This window comes from Camponotus floridanus, unplaced genomic scaffold, assembly GCF_003227725.1.
Source record: "Camponotus floridanus strain SB8 unplaced genomic scaffold, Cflo_v7.5 scaffold27, whole genome shotgun sequence".
NCBI lineage: Eukaryota > Metazoa > Arthropoda > Insecta > Hymenoptera > Formicidae > Camponotus > Camponotus floridanus.
Genome location: NW_020229403.1, coordinates 1173647 through 1189388, shown reverse-complemented (window position 1 = coordinate 1189388; position 15742 = coordinate 1173647). Strand labels below are relative to the sequence as shown.

The 15742-nt window shown below is 27.8% G+C and overlaps 4 protein-coding genes and 1 non-coding gene across 5 annotated transcripts; all 5 read left to right on the top strand.

Annotated features, from left to right (window-relative positions):
* The first annotated feature begins 775 nt into the window (after positions 1–775).
* LOC105252270 (odorant receptor 4) lies at positions 776–2741 on the top strand. Its single transcript, XM_011259576.3, has 5 exons — positions 776–1676; positions 1921–2020; positions 2144–2254; positions 2389–2544; positions 2660–2741. Exons 1-5 carry the CDS (start codon positions 898–900, stop codon positions 2708–2710), a joined length of 1197 nt encoding a protein of 398 aa, XP_011257878.1. The 5' UTR covers positions 776–897; the 3' UTR covers positions 2711–2741.
* Positions 2742–3211: 470 nt separating this feature from the next.
* On the top strand, positions 3212–5316 carry LOC105252269 (odorant receptor 4). The gene is made up of 5 exons (XM_011259575.3): positions 3212–4137; positions 4480–4579; positions 4720–4830; positions 4979–5134; positions 5251–5316. Exons 1-5 carry the CDS (start codon positions 3359–3361, stop codon positions 5299–5301), a joined length of 1197 nt encoding a protein of 398 aa, XP_011257877.2. The 5' UTR covers positions 3212–3358; the 3' UTR covers positions 5302–5316.
* A 725-nt stretch (positions 5317–6041) lies between these two features.
* LOC105252268 (odorant receptor 13a-like) lies at positions 6042–8237 on the top strand. Its single transcript, XM_011259574.3, has 5 exons — positions 6042–7159; positions 7315–7414; positions 7530–7640; positions 7896–8051; positions 8131–8237. The coding sequence occupies exons 1-5, from the start codon at positions 6378–6380 to the stop codon at positions 8182–8184; spliced, it is 1203 nt and encodes a 400-aa protein (XP_011257876.2). The 5' UTR covers positions 6042–6377; the 3' UTR covers positions 8185–8237.
* Positions 8238–9750: 1513 nt separating this feature from the next.
* On the top strand, positions 9751–12259 carry LOC105252267. Its single transcript, XR_003122921.1, has 6 exons — positions 9751–10602; positions 10795–10894; positions 11141–11155; positions 11201–11251; positions 11625–11780; positions 12170–12259. It is a non-coding gene; the product is annotated as an odorant receptor 4 (transcript).
* A 605-nt stretch (positions 12260–12864) lies between these two features.
* LOC105252266 lies at positions 12865–15527 on the top strand. The gene is made up of 5 exons (XM_025409594.1): positions 12865–13365; positions 13528–13714; positions 13907–13961; positions 15014–15169; positions 15474–15527. The coding sequence occupies exons 1-5, from the start codon at positions 12933–12935 to the stop codon at positions 15525–15527; spliced, it is 885 nt and encodes a 294-aa protein (XP_025265379.1). The 5' UTR covers positions 12865–12932.
* Positions 15528–15742: the final 215 nt, after the last annotated feature.

Genomic DNA, 15742 nt, shown 5'->3' with positions numbered 1-15742 from the left:
CGAATGAATTAAATACGAATGACTCGTAAATACACATATAAAGTAGTAATGAAAAATTTGTATTCTAAATAAAAATAGTATAAAAAAATCACATAATGTGATTAACTTTTTATTTCAAATATCTGTTTTTTAATTAAGTGCATTTACAGACATTCGAATTGATTTGTAGCTCAATATATAATTCAATTGACAAATGTTTGCATATAATACATTTCTAAGAGTTAAGTTCTTTTGTTATTTACTCCAATTAATAATGTAGAAATATATTCATTTTGTGTTTCTACCAAAAATAGAGATATAAAATAACTATAAAATAAATAGCAAGACATAAGAATTTTTAAAAATAAACAGGGAGAAAAGGAGAGCGAGGAATAAAAAAAGAGAGAGAAAGAGAGAAAGAGAGAGAGGTAATTTTATATTATCAAAAAATATATTAAAATCATACTGTCTTATACATGTAAATACTTAGACTTCTACACATGCAAGAGTAAAGTTGAATATGTGGAATTAAAAGTCAACAATCTTATCTTATTGTTATCATTAAATAAGTTTCTTTGCACAACATTAATTCTCTTTTGACTGCCAGCGGGAATACTTTTTCTTCCTACGATAAAAAAAAAAAATGAATAGATCTGCATGCAACGAAAGTTTTAGCACATGCAATGTTTCCCATCTGTTTGACGTGGCTTTTCAGTCATTCTACGCAGGCGCATGCAAACTATAAATTATGCTTTTGTCCAATAAAGGATGTGCTATGGTCAGTGGCCAACAGACGTGCATTGTTTCAACATTGCGCATTACAAAAATGTTACGTGTTATATAATATATGCAGTTATAATTTTGTGGTGCAAAATTGTGAGATATTATTTAGATATAAATTGTAGAATCAATCTGAACATGTTTGCCAACAAATATTACGAAAGCGATATAAAGTATACCTTCGAAATAAATCGCTTCTTCTTCCGTCTAATAGGTATGTGGCCATTTCCGCGCATGAATTCCTTTATTCCCGAGATAATGGAGACAGTTTTGTTGGTCATCGCGTGCTTTACTCTTCTCCTTTCTGAATTAGTGCCGACCATGATTTACGTATTCATAGTCCTGAAAGACATTCGTTTGAGACTTAAAGTTATAGGCAGTGTGTTATTCACTATAATAACTACTGTCAAGTACGCATATGTATTGTTTTACAAGAATCAAATCAAAAATTGTTTGAAGCTAGTTGATGAGGATTGGCAAAATGTTATCAACTCAAGTGCTCGCAATTTAATGATCGATAGAGTAAAAATTGGTAGACGTTTAATTATAATGTGCGCCGTATTCGTGTATATAAACGGCGTAGCTATGCGAATTATTATGCCGCTATCAAGTGGAAAGATCATCACCCCTCAGAATGTCACAATCAGACCTCTCCCATCCGTAGCATATTTTGTTATCTTTGATGTGCAACGCAGTCCGGCTTATGAAATCGTATTTTTTCTACAATCCTTTACGGGAGTTATAAAATATACAGTTACAGTTGCAACTTTCGGCTTTATAACTCTCTGTGTGATGCATTTTTGTGCGCAGTTGGATATATTAGTGACATTAATGAATAACTTTGTAAATGAACACCAAGAGGAACATTTAAGAAAAAGGTTGGCTGTTATCGTGGAACATCAAATTAAGACTCGGAAGTACATTTTTCTTTGCTCATATTTATATAATTTTTCATTGATTTTGTTAATATATATAAATCTCACAATAATATTCATTATATAATAACCATTAAAGAGAGAGAGAAAGGGAGAGAGTATTCAATAATGTAAGACATGATAACATTTTATGTATAGATAGATATGATAAATTGTTCAATTATTAAATATATAATTGACACTTCTCATTTAAGAACAATATTCACATTTTTCTCATAAATTTTAGTTTTTTACGTTTGGTACAGAATGTTACTCAATATCCAAGTTTAATAGAAATTACGGGCTCTAGTATACTGATATGCTTCGGGGGATATTACATTATCATGGTGCGCAAGCGTTTATATAATAGTGAATTTTAAGAAAATCTAGTATGATTTTAAGAAAACTTAGTATGTTTGTAATAGAAAATAGCCTCGTCATAAATATTAAAGAATTTGTACATTTTACAGGAATGGGAAAATCATAATGCTATACGTTTATGCACGTATATCATTGCAGTAGTGATGATTTTATTCAATGTATTTATCTATTGCTATATGGGCGAGCAAGTCGTCGAAGAGGTATGTGTTTTCTCGAATTGTGGTTTTGTCGTCAGTGAAAAAAGTAATCATAAGATATTTAAGTCATAAACGGAATATATGCAAAATAATTTTTTCAATTTTTTATTTCTGATGTGTACAATTGCTAAAATTAGGAAAAGAAAATAGCATTAAGATTGTGCACATTAGAATGGTATCGTCTTCCGGATGAAAAAGCAAAAACATTGATTTTAATCATGGCTATCTCAAACACTTCACTAAGTTTAAAAGCAGGAAAATTTATCGATCTTTCTCTCAAAACGTTCGGCAATGTAAGTAGCAACTATTCTTTGAAAATTTATAAAATAAAAAAATGATTATCATTATTAATAAAACAAAAATATTCATTTAACACGAAAAAGCGAAATTTATAAGAATATATTTTAGGTCGTTAAGATGGCAGTTACATATTTAAATCTCCTTCGATCATTTGAATGAATTTTAAGAATTAGTCGTAAATACATACATAAAGTAGTAATGAAAAATTTGTATTTGAAATGAAAGTATCATAATAATATAAAGAAATACTTATGCAATACGATTAATAATTCTTTATTTAAAATATTTGTTCTCTGTAAAATATTAAGCATTTACAAAATAGCAAGTAGAAAGAAAGAGAGAAGTATAATTTTACATTATCATAAAATATAAAATAATACTACGCTATTCTTTAACTTCTGCGTGTAAAATGCAAGTAAAATAATATAAAATCTAAAAGCCAATCTTGTTTTACCGCTATCATCAAATAGGTTTCTATCCACAACATTATCGTCCACAACATCCTCGTTTAAATTCCAGCAAGAATACTTTCCCATGTTATGATAAAAAAATTATGAATAGATATACAGCCTCTAGAAAAATATCAATACAACATTGATCATCTGCTGGCTATTCAATCTCTCTACGCAAGCGCACGCGAACTATTAATTATACTTCAGTTCAACAAAGAATATACTTCAGTAGCGAACAAACACGCATTATTTCAACATTGTATATTACAGAAATGTTGCATGTTACATTGTTATATAGTTTCACATTACTAAATTAAGATATTACTTACATATAAATTGTAGAATCAATCCCAAAATGTTTGCCAACAAGTATTACGAAAGCGATATAAAGTACACCTTCGAGATAAATCGTTTCTTCTTCCGTATACTAGGTATGTGGCCATTTCCGCGTACGAATTCCTTTATTCCCGAGATAATGGAGACAGTTCTGTTGAACATCGCATGTTTTACTCTCCTTCTTTCTGAAATAATACCGACCATAATCTACATATTCATAGTCTTGAAAGACATTCACTTGAGACTTAAAGTTATGGGCATTATGCTATTCACAATCGCGACGACTATCAAATACGGCTACGTGTTGCTTTATAAAAAAGAAATTAAAAATTGTTTGAAGCTAATTGATGAAGACTGGCGAAATGTCGTCAACTCGAGTGCTCGCATTTTAATGATCGATAGAGCAAGAATTGGTAGACGTTTAATTATAATGTGCGCCATATTTGTGTATTTAAATGGTGTAGCTATGCGAGTTATCGTGCCGCTATCAAGTGGAAAGATCATCACCCCTCAGAACATCACAATTAGACCTCTCCCATCTGTGGCGCATTTTATTATCTTTGATGTGCAGCGCACTCCCGCTTACGAAATGGTATTTTTTCTACAATCTTGTACGGGAATTGTAAGATACACAGTTACGGTTGCAACTTTTGGCTTCATAACTCTCTCTGTGATGCATTTTTGCTCGCAGTTGGATATATTAGTGACATTAATTAGTAACTTTGTAAATGAGCACAAGAAGGAATATTTAAACAAGAGATTAGCTGTTATTGTGGAACATCAAATCAAGACACGCAAGTAAATTGTCTTTTGCTCATATTTATATAATTTTTCTAATTTTTGGCTAATATATATACATGTATATACGTATATATCCCTATGTATATATTCATTAAAGAGAAAGAGAAAAACAAGGAAAAGAGGGAGAGAGAAAGAGAAAGGGATAAAGAGGGAGAATGAGAGTGAGAGGGAGAGTGAGAGGGAGGGAAAATTCTATAATTTAATATACATAATATACATAAAGATACATGATAACATTTTATGTAAAATTATAATATTTGTTTGTGTGTGTGATTATTAAATATATTAACACTTCTCATTTAATATTCACAATATTCACATTTTTCTCGTAATTTTTAGTTTTTTACGTTTGGTACAGAATGCTACTCAATATCCAAGTTTAGTAGAAATTATGGGATCTAGCGTACTGATGTGTTTCGTAGGATATTACATTATCTTGGTGCGCAAACGTTTATATAATAAACGTTTATATAATTTCAAATTTTAAGAAATCTTATTTATATTTAGTATAAGTTTTGATAGAAAATAGCTTTTATATTCTAAGATCTATCTTTATTAAAGTATTTGTTCAATTTACAGGACTGGGAAAACCATAATGCTATACGTATATGTTCATATATCTTTGCCATAGTGATGTTTTTGTTCAACGTATTTATCTATTGCTATATGGGCGAACAAGTCGTCGAACAGGTATTTTCAAATTATAATTTCATTATTATTAGAAAAATTAGTTGTAAAGTTAAAATTTAATAGATGACGTAATGAAATATGTGCAAAATTAATTAATTTTTTCAATTTTACTTCTAATGCGTATAAGTTTAATAATTAATAAAATTAGGAAAAGAAAATAGCATTAACAGTGTGCACATTAGAATGGTATCGTCTTCCGAATGAAAAAGCAAAAGCATTGATTTTAATCATGGGTATCTCAGACACTTCGCTAAATTTAAAAGCAGGGAAATTTATCGATCTTTCTTTCAAAACGTTCGGCAATGTAAGTACAACTTACATTGTTACAACTTTTTTTCTGATGATGTATAATGAATATTATTATTATTATTAATAACAAATTTGAATAGAAAATGCAATAAATATAGGAATATATTTTAGGTCGTTAAAATGACAGTGACATATTTAAATCTTATTCGATCAATCGAATGAATCTTAAGAATTAGTTGTAAATGCATATATAAAGTAATAATAAAAAATATATATTTTAAATAAAAGTAGTAACATAAACAGAATTGTAATTTATGAATTCATATAATGCAATATCAATAACTTTTTACTTCACAAATATTTATTCTAAATAAATTATTAAATCCATTTAAAGACGTTTGAATCATATTCAAAGTTCAGTGTATAATTCAATCGACCAACGTATGCATATAACAAATTTTAAAAAATTAAGTTAAGAGGATTATTTGCTTACTGTAATAAATGATAAAGAAGTTTCTTATCATTTTGCGTTTCTTAGCATATATATCAAGGTTAATTTTATAAAGCAATAAAAACATTTAAGTTAAAAGTACATCATAAAATGTATCCAAAAATATAAGAAAAAATATTGTTTATCTATTTCTTTCTCTTGGCTATATGTAAAAATAAAATTTTCGTTTCTTTATAATCTAGAAAAAATGTTACCTGATTCTTATGTTTACTATTTATTTTATTTAAGTATTGCACACACACACACAATTTCTTATTTTTAAATTCTTTTATAAAATAATGTTTATATATGTATGTATCATAAAAATATATTACAATATGACGAACGTTATTTAAAAATAATGATATATTTTATATAATATAATTATTATATACAATTAAAATAATTATTTGTTTTAATTTCTCAAATTCTAAATATAAAACGATGTAAAGAGAAAATGTAAAAGAAAAAAGAAGTTGAACGCAATTGTTTTCCTGTTATAAAGTTAAAGTTTGTATGAAAATTGAAAATATCTTCCTGTAGAAATACAACCTCAGTTCTTAACTCTAGACCATTTCATTTGCAAACTTTATGGCTTTTGATTTCCTTACTTCGCATTTAAATTCTTAAAGCGCGCAAGCGCAGCTTGTAGTAGAGAGTTTACTTCGATGTAAGCCTTTCTTGTAACAATCAATCGTAATTCAGTTGTCGTCTACATTTCACAGTATCTGCGATAATTTGCGCGATGGTTGACATTCAAAAATAATTTTTCGATATAAAAATTGTGCAAGTACAAAATTCGCAAAACATGTCGTGGAACAAATATTATAAAGATGATATTTTATACATCACGCAAGTAACGCGTAACGTTCTAAGCGTGCTCGGAGTTTGGCCATCTTCCAACAGAGCAAGATCTACTGGCAAAAAATTTTTCAAATATTTATTAATCTGTGCCTCTTACACTCTTCTTTATGGCGTGCTGATTCCCGGTATCTTCTTCTGGTTAATCGAAAAGAGAACACGTATCAGAATTCAAACTTTTCCTATGCTTCTTTACTGCTTCATGGCCACAAGTAAATATGGTAATTTAATATTCCGCGAGAATCAAGTCAGGCAGTGTTTAAAGCACATTGAAGAAGATTGGAAGATTGTTACTAGCACGGAAGCACGGGATACAATGATCGAATCAGCGAAAACGGGAAGACGTTTGGTTGCACTTTGCGGAGCCTTCATGTACGGCAGCGGACTCTCCTTCCGATCGATCTTGCCGTTCGCTAAGGGAAAGATAGTTACCGCGCAGAATATTACGATCAAGCCCTTGCCTTGTCCGGGTTACTTTTTTTCCTTCAATTCACAAGTTAGTCCTACTTACGAAATGATTTTTGCGATGCAGTTCTTGTCAGGTTTAGTTACTTATTCAATCACAACGGGCGCATGTGGCCTCGCAGCTGTGTTCGTAATGCATGCCTGCGGTCAACTGAGGATTTTGATAGACTTGATGAAACGCCTTGTCGAGGAACAATGGCAAGAAAAAGAAGAAGTGGATAGAAGACTGGCTGAAGTAGTAGAGCATCAAATAAGAATACGAAAGTAAGTTTTTGATTTGAAAATGTATTATTAAATGTATATTATTTCAAAAGTGATTGATCGCTGAATAACAATTAATATTGCATTTCATATATAGTATTGAATTCTATTCTTTCATTTCACAAAAATGCGATACGATATACATCAATGTATTTCAGTTTTTTGCGACTTGTAGAACATACTCTGCAGCAAATATGTTTGATAGAACTGATGGGGTGTACGATAATTGTTTGCAATTTAGGGTACTGCATAATAGTGGTTTGTAACTTATTCTATTTTCCCCATAATAACAAAACAAAAATATTTTTATGTAATTATTAAAATTAAAAATTGTATAAATGTTGAAACGATCGAATAAAATGATCATTTATAGGAATGGGAGAAAAGCAATACAATAGCTACATGTTCTTATTTTATGTCACTTACATCTATGCTAATAAATATGTTTATGTTTTGTTATACCGGTGAACAACTTACAACTCAGGTATGTTTGCCTGTAATAACTTCACATCGGATCATCTTCTTATTAAATTTTATTACATATCTATAATATAAAATAATATTATTTTTGTTATTTTATATATTATAATTTTTTTCTGTTAAACAAATAATTTTTTCCATTAAAAAATGTAATAAAAATATAATAAAAGAATATTTTAATTTTTCAAATAGTCCTCTTAAGTGCATGAAATATATTGCTCTGCATTTTATTAATTAAATATTATGATATTTATTATAGGCAGAAAAAGTGGCTAATACATCCTGCGAGCTTGAATGGTATCGTCTTCCGGATAGAAAAGCGCGCGGGATTGTATTAGTGATAATTATGTCTAACTTGCCTACTAAAATCACTGCAGGAAAGATCATGGACCTATCACTTAAGACATTTGGTGATGTAAGAAATATGTTCGAACAAATTCACTTTATCGTGTTTAGATATATTACATATATATATTATGCAATATATGTTCTAGGTCGTTAAAACAGCTGTGACATATTTTAATATGCTTCGAAATGTTACTGATTAAATATTTCAATTCTAATCATCATTGAAACAATCTAAGCTGTCTTAATAATATAATATTTTATATTATATATACAACAAGTAAAATTATAAAAATTAGAGACGATGTACATACACAATGTGTATTTTCAATTTTGAATATATTCTTGTATAATTATTATTGCATAATTCTCCTTTTCGTATGTAGGTGATTGAGATTTTTCCAATATTATTCATAAACATAAAAATATATAAGTTATTTTATAACTTCATTTTTCTTCAAGATATTACATTTAAAAGTCCATCTTATATATTTGCAACATTTAGATCTTCGAAGCATTGCATACCATTAATCTATTATTACTTTTTATCGATCATTAAGTACTATTTTAATATTTTTAATATTTTTATTGAGAAATTACATAATGATTGTATAACCATATGCAATAGAAATTTTTTTTACTACACAAGTTACAATCATGCGATAAGTATAACTGTTTCGTCTTATTGAATATTCTACCAAGTCAACAACCACATTACATTCACATTGATATTATTAGCAAGTTTTTTCACAGAACATCAACCTTTTTGTGATTTCCAACAAGAGTACTTTTTCTCCCTATAACAAAGCACATTCATAAATAGAGCTGCATGCAATCCCTTTCGATTCCTTTTAAAAGTTTCGTACAATATTACCTATCCGCTTGACGTGGCTTTTCAGTCTTTATAACACGTAAGTGCACACGATATAAGACGCAGTTTTTGTATTCGAAAAAATTTATTAAATAACTAACATTATTAATTCCTACATTAATATGACATTATCAATTCTTTTTAAACTGTCAAAGTATACGATCTCAGTATGAGCTTCTTATAAAGTAAGCATAAACAAAAGAACCAAAAAAAATAAATAATAATAATAAATAAATCTTAAATGAATGATAAATTTGCAAAAATGTATATGTCTTAATGCGATTCAAGTACATAAAATTTCCAAGTTTTTTATTTTTATCTAGAAGTTACACATTTTATGCGAATCTTAATTTATGCTATGTGCATGCGTCAAAATTTTTTTAATTAAATATTGTATTTAATGTGCTTTAAGAACTAAAGAAATCATAATTTAGATATATAATGTTAATTATAAATTGATAAGATACAAATAAATATAAATAAATATGATTAATGAATTAATGTGTTCACATTAAAATTAAAAAATCTATACAAAATAGAATTTATTAGTATGATTTCTTTTAAGAGGTTTATATATAATATTTGTAATATATAATTTTTGTAAAATATAATCAAAACTGTTACTTCTTGATCAACATTACGACCGCAAGAAATGAAAAGAAAGAAAATTAAACATTATCAATTTCCTGACGTTATAAAAGTCAATAAACATAGAACAAGTAAAGAATACTTTTCATGGAAAACGAGAGATCTCGTTCTTTGACTTTACACATAAACTTTACTGTTTCTATTTCTCTTTCTCACGCAACATTTAAATGTTTCAGATGCGCAAGCGCATACGAGAATTGACTTTATGATCAGGTTTGCCCTTTAACGATCAGTCGCGATTCTGCTCGTGCTCAGGTTTCATATAACTTACGTTACAAATGAAGTCCAATAGAAGTACGGCGGAACATTTAAAATTAATCGAAAAAAATGCCACCAAACAAATGTCAGGACGATATTTTATATATCACGCAACTCGTAATGTTTTATTTGCACTTGGCGCCTGGCCATCTATTGATCATGAAGAATCCATGCGTCCGCAAGCTTGTAATTTTTTGCTAATTTGTGTGACTTACACTCTTCTTTTCTGCGAACTTTTACCTGGTATTCTTTATTGGTTGATGGAGAAATCAACGCGCATTCGACTCCAGACAATTCCTCTTCTTCTCTATGACATCCTGTCTGTCAGTCAATACGGGATTTTTATATTTCGCCGTGATCAGCTTGGTCAATGCTTGAAACATGTCGAAGAAGATTGGAATAATATTATTAGTGCGGATATGCGTAATATTATGTGGAAATCCACGAAGACGGGCAAATACCTGGCTAAAATTTGCGGAATTTTCATGTATACTGGTGCCGTTACATTTCGAACTATCTTACCATTATCCCAAGGAAAAACCGTCACTGATCAGAATATTACAATAAGACCATTTGCTTGTCCGGGTTACTTCTTTTCTCTCGACATCTATGTCAGTCCGGTTTATGAGATACTCTTTACAATTCAATGTTTAACAGGTATTGTTATGGTTTCGATCGTGATAAGTGCATGCGGCCTTACAGCAATTTTCGTAGTACATGCTTGCGGCCAATTAAAGATCTTAATCGGCTTGATGAGAAACCTTGTGCAGGAATCTTGGCTAGAGGAGCATGAAGTGGATAAGAAATTAGCTGAAATAGTCAAGCATCAAATAAGAGTGCGCAGGTAAGTCCACAATTTCACACGCTAATTGTGCCTCGTGAGTTATTTAATTTAAAATATTTATTTTAAAAATTTATTTAAAAAATGATAAACTTATTGCTCAATTGCTATTAATAATTTTTTCTCTTTGAGATTCTCTTTTTCTCTTTTTTATTAAAACAAAGAAAATTAATTTTCCGTTTAATTATATTTTAGTTTTTTAAAATTGGTACAGCATACTCTACAAGAAATATATTTGATAGAAATAATGGTAAATACGATTGCTACCTGTGTTTTACTATACTTTATGATACTGGTTCGTAAGTTTAATTAATTTTAGCAAAAAAAGTATTAATTAGATATTTGAACATTTACAAATAAAATAGAATACAATTGAATAAAAATTCAATAATTACTCGTTATTATTCTAATTTTTATTTATTAATATTTATTTTTAATTTTTATATGACCATACATTGTATTTTAGTAATAAAAAATTATTTTTTTTTAATTTGCAATTAGCCAATAATCAGTTTGTCATATAGAACATTTATATTTATAGGATTGGCAAAATAAAAATATAACAGTTTTATGCATTTATTTATTAAGCATTACGAACGTGACAACTCATATATTTATATTTTGTTATACCGGTGAACAACTTACCGGTCAGGTATGTTTTATGAATATTCATACTTGATCTTTAAGATAAACAATCATAATAAAATTAATAATCAAATTTACTGTTCTACAATTAAAATAACATTAACGTTTATTTAACACAAAACGTTTATTTAACACAAAAATGAAATTGCACTTTTAATTTTGTAAAAAGTATTTTATAAATTAAAATATATTTCAATGAAAATTTTTTATTAAAAATGTAAAGAAAACATATAGAAAAAATGTGTATTGAGCCTTTTTATTAAAAATGTAAAAAAATATAAAAAAAATGTGTATTGCACTATCTTTGAGATGACAAATAAAAATTTAACAAAAATAAACTTTGTGGCTATTGCTATGTATGTGTGATAAATTAACGGTAGGCAGAAAAGGTGGCCATTGAATCCTGTGAACTAGAATGGTATCGTCTTCCGAACAAGAAAGCTCGCAACGTTATATTACTGATGATTATGTCTAATACACCAACTAAGCTGTCCGCTGGAAAATTTGTTGATCTATCACTCAAGACATTTGGTGATGTAAGTAAAAAATAAAAAATTTAAATTAGTGTGTTTGTGATTTGTATAAGTCTACAATAAATTAAAAAGTAAATTAAAATTTTTATATCTTTTTATCGTTTATCTCATCGTCTTAACTAATGCAAATATTAAATAAATAATTTTAAGTTTTCATAAATATATATAATTGTTATAGCTAAAGTCTTTTTTTAAAAAATAGAAAATATTTTGCAACATATATATAATATTATATTATAATATTGTGCAATATACATATATATAATAATTATAATTATATAATATTTATGGAATTATTGGATATTTATTAATTTTATTAAACGTATTTGCTATTTATAATTATCTTATGACTTATAATGAAATCAAAACAATGGACATTAAATATGTTTTAGATTATGAAAACATCTGGAGCATATTTTAATATGCTTCGAAATGTAATCGAGTGAATGTTTAAATTCTAATAAACGAGATTATGACAAATTAATGTAAACTACTAATATACTTGATATATTAATTATATATTATGTGAATAAATAATATGCACATATATAAGTTGAATATAAAATTTTAATGTTATCAAAATATGTAAAATGCTCATCACACACATTTAAATATATATTTTATTGAATAATTTATATTACTTATTATAACTTATATTTTTTATTTATATCAGAAATGAGTAACATCTTATTTTTTTTACTATTTAAAAAAATATTAATTGATATCAGAATATATGAATCAAAATATTTAACAAAATGAAATTACATCTTGATCGGAATTGAAATTGCTATACAATTATATTACTAAAATTATAGTTACGATATAGAAAGATACAAAGAGATAAATGTGATCATTTAATTATTACAAAGAGCAATGAACGCGTTCGCACACAATAAGAATAATTTCCATGGCAGATAGTCTCGTCCCTCGAACAATTGTATTCGCAAACTTCATCTAGCTACTGTCTCTCTTCTTCACGTAACATTTGAATTTTTAATGCGCGCAAGCGCAAGCGAGTTTATCTTATGCTCAACTTTTTTCTCTTCGACGATCAGTCGAGATTCAATTCGCATAGATTCCGCATTACTCGTGAGAAACTACTTATCGAATGAAGTTTAAGCACATTATAAAACATTTTGCGAAGTACATAGAAAAATGCCAGGCAAAGAGGATTGTCACCACAATATCATATACATCACGCAACCAACTCGCAATATTATGCGAGCTCTCGGTGTCTGGCCTTCTAACGATAGAGAAAGATCCATGCGTTTGCAAGCTTGCAACTTTCTGCTAATTTGTATCAGCTACACTTTTCTTTCCTGCGATCTTATACCTGGTATTCTTTTTTGGCTGATGGAGAAATCAACGCGTATTCGACTCCAAACGATTCCTCTCCTTCTCTATGACATTATGTCTGTCAGTCAATACGGCATCTTTATATTTCGCCGTGACCAGCTCAAACGGTGCTTGAAGCACATCGAGGAAGATTGGGAGAATATTATTAATGTGGATATGCGTAACATTATGTTGAAATCCGCGAAGATGGGCAAGCGCCTGGCTACAATTTGCGGAATTTTCATGTATACTGGTGCTTTTACATTTCGAACTATCTTGCCATTATCCCAAGGAAAAACCGTCACCGATCAAAACATTACAATAAAACCTTTAGCCTGTCCGGGTTACTTTTTTTCTTTCGACGTCTATGTCAGCCCCGTTTATGAGATAATCTTTACAATTCAGTGTTTAACAGGTTTTATTATGGTTTCGGTCGTAATAAGTGCATGTGGCCTTACAGCAATTTTCGTAGTACATGCTTGCGGTCAATTGAAGATCTTAATCAGTTTGATGAGAAGTCTTGTGCAAGAATCGTGGCAAGAGGAGCATGAAGTAGATAAGAAGTTAGCTCAAATAGTTAAGCATCAAATAAGAATGCGCAGGTAAGGTTGCAATTTTCAAACTTTATTTGCACTTCCAATTAATTGATTAATTTGAAATATTAATTAACTATGTATATCTATTAATACTAAATTTGTTGTTCAATTACCATTTTTTAATAATTCACTTTTTTTATTATTCTTTTTTTCATTGATACAGACAATGTTAATTTTTCACTGATAATTGCATTTCAGTTTTTTAAAATTGGTACAGCATACTTTGCAAGAAATATATTTGATAGAAATTATGGTGAATACGATAACCATCTGTCTTTTATTATATTTCATGATATTGGTTCGTAAGTTGTTCAATTAATTTTAACAAAAAAATTAATATATAAAAATATAAAACTAAAATTACAAATTAAAAAGGTTAATAAGGATCTAAATGTAAAGCACGCAAACCAATCTGAAATTTCGCAAATCAATAAGAGTCATACGTAAATAGTTATCAATTTTACAAAAAAAATTATATTAAATAAAAAAAAGCTATTTTTCTCGTCTATGCTTTTACAAGGTGTGAAGGATATTAAAATTAAATCTGGAATAATTAAGATGTATATACATTTACTTGGTATAAATTGAGAAAAATGCATACTCTATACACATTAATTAATTTAAAAAAAAATTAATTTCCTGTGAAACTGATGCACGATCATTCGAATATGACTTACTAGCCTACATATAAAATAGACAAAAATTGAATAATTACTTTTTAATTTAAAATTCTGATTTTTGATTGATACTAATTTCAAATTTTCATGTAAAGATGCATATTTTAACAAAAAGTTATTTAAAAATTTGCAACTAGCTACAATAATCACAATGTGTTATATACTTATATTTATAGGATTGGCAAAGTAAAAATATAGCAATTTTATGCACTTATTTATTATGCATTATGAACGTGGTAGTTCATATGTTTATATTTTGTTATACCGGTGAACAGCTTACCGGTCAGGTATGTTTAATGAATATTAATATGCTCGATCTTTAGGACAAATAAACATAATGAAGTTCATAACATAATGAAGTTAATAATAAAATTCAGTATTCTACAATTAAAATATAATTTACTTATTAAAAAAATAAATAAAATTTCACTTTTAATTTTGAAAAAATATTTTACGCAAATTTTTATATTTGAAAATACTATATTTCTATGGAAATTTTTTACTAAAAATATAAAGAAAATAAATAGAAAAAATGTGTGTTGCACTATCTTTGAAATAGCAAATAAAAATTTGATGAAAACAAATTTTGTGGGCAATACTACGTGTATGTGTGATAAATCAACGATAGGCAGAAAAGGTGTCCATTGAATCCTGCGAACTCGAGTGGTATCGTCTTCCGAACAGGACAGCACGCAGCGTTATATTATTGATGATTATGTCTAATACACCAACCAAGCTCTCCGCTGGAAAATTTGCCGATTTATCACTCAAGACATTTGGTGATGTAAGTAAAAAAAATTGAAATATTTAAATTAATATATAAAGTTGCAAAAAATTAAAGTAAATTAAAATTTTTTATAAAATTTTATTCGTTTCAACGTATTATTTGTGCAAATAATATATAATAAATTATTTTATGTTTATACATATATATATTATATATATAACTGTTAGTTAAAATTTTTGTGTGGAATGCATTGTGCAATATTTATGGATATTTTAATTTTGAATATTTATTTATAATTATAATATAACTTATGTAATAATAAGAATTAATTAAAACAATGAATCAATTAAATATATTTTAGGTAATAAAAAGTTCTGGAGCATATTTTAATATGCTCCGAAGTGTAATCGAGTAAATGTTTAAATTTTAATAATCGAGATTATGATGTTATGAAACTATATATACTTGATATATTAATTATATATTGTATGAATCAATAGTATACATAAATCGAATAAATTTTAATGTGCTATATAAATATATAAAATACTTATCACATATATTTAATCATTAATTTATACAAATTTTATTGAAGAATTTATATTATTTATTAACACATATTTTTTATTT

Coding starts and splice junctions, on each gene's coding strand:
- LOC105252270 (XM_011259576.3), top strand. CDS start 898: ATGTTTGCCAACAAATATTACGAAAGCGATATAAAGTATACCTTCGAA. Junction 2,255..2,388: donor GCGAGCAAGTCGTCGAAGAG/GTATGTGTTTTC, acceptor TGCTAAAATTAG/GAAAAGAAAATAGCATTAAG. Junction 2,545..2,659: donor CTCTCAAAACGTTCGGCAAT/GTAAGTAGCAAC, acceptor AATATATTTTAG/GTCGTTAAGATGGCAGTTAC.
- LOC105252269 (XM_011259575.3), top strand. CDS start 3,359: ATGTTTGCCAACAAGTATTACGAAAGCGATATAAAGTACACCTTCGAG. Junction 4,138..4,479: donor CATCAAATCAAGACACGCAA/GTAAATTGTCTT, acceptor CGTAATTTTTAG/TTTTTTACGTTTGGTACAGA. Junction 4,580..4,719: donor TAGGATATTACATTATCTTG/GTGCGCAAACGT, acceptor TTCAATTTACAG/GACTGGGAAAACCATAATGC.
- LOC105252268 (XM_011259574.3), top strand. CDS start 6,378: ATGTCGTGGAACAAATATTATAAAGATGATATTTTATACATCACGCAA. Junction 7,160..7,314: donor CATCAAATAAGAATACGAAA/GTAAGTTTTTGA, acceptor AATGTATTTCAG/TTTTTTGCGACTTGTAGAAC. Junction 7,415..7,529: donor TAGGGTACTGCATAATAGTG/GTTTGTAACTTA, acceptor GATCATTTATAG/GAATGGGAGAAAAGCAATAC.
- LOC105252266 (XM_025409594.1), top strand. CDS start 12,933: ATGCCAGGCAAAGAGGATTGTCACCACAATATCATATACATCACGCAA. Junction 13,366..13,527: donor CGGAATTTTCATGTATACTG/GTGCTTTTACAT, acceptor AGTGTTTAACAG/GTTTTATTATGGTTTCGGTC. Junction 13,715..13,906: donor CATCAAATAAGAATGCGCAG/GTAAGGTTGCAA, acceptor ATTGCATTTCAG/TTTTTTAAAATTGGTACAGC.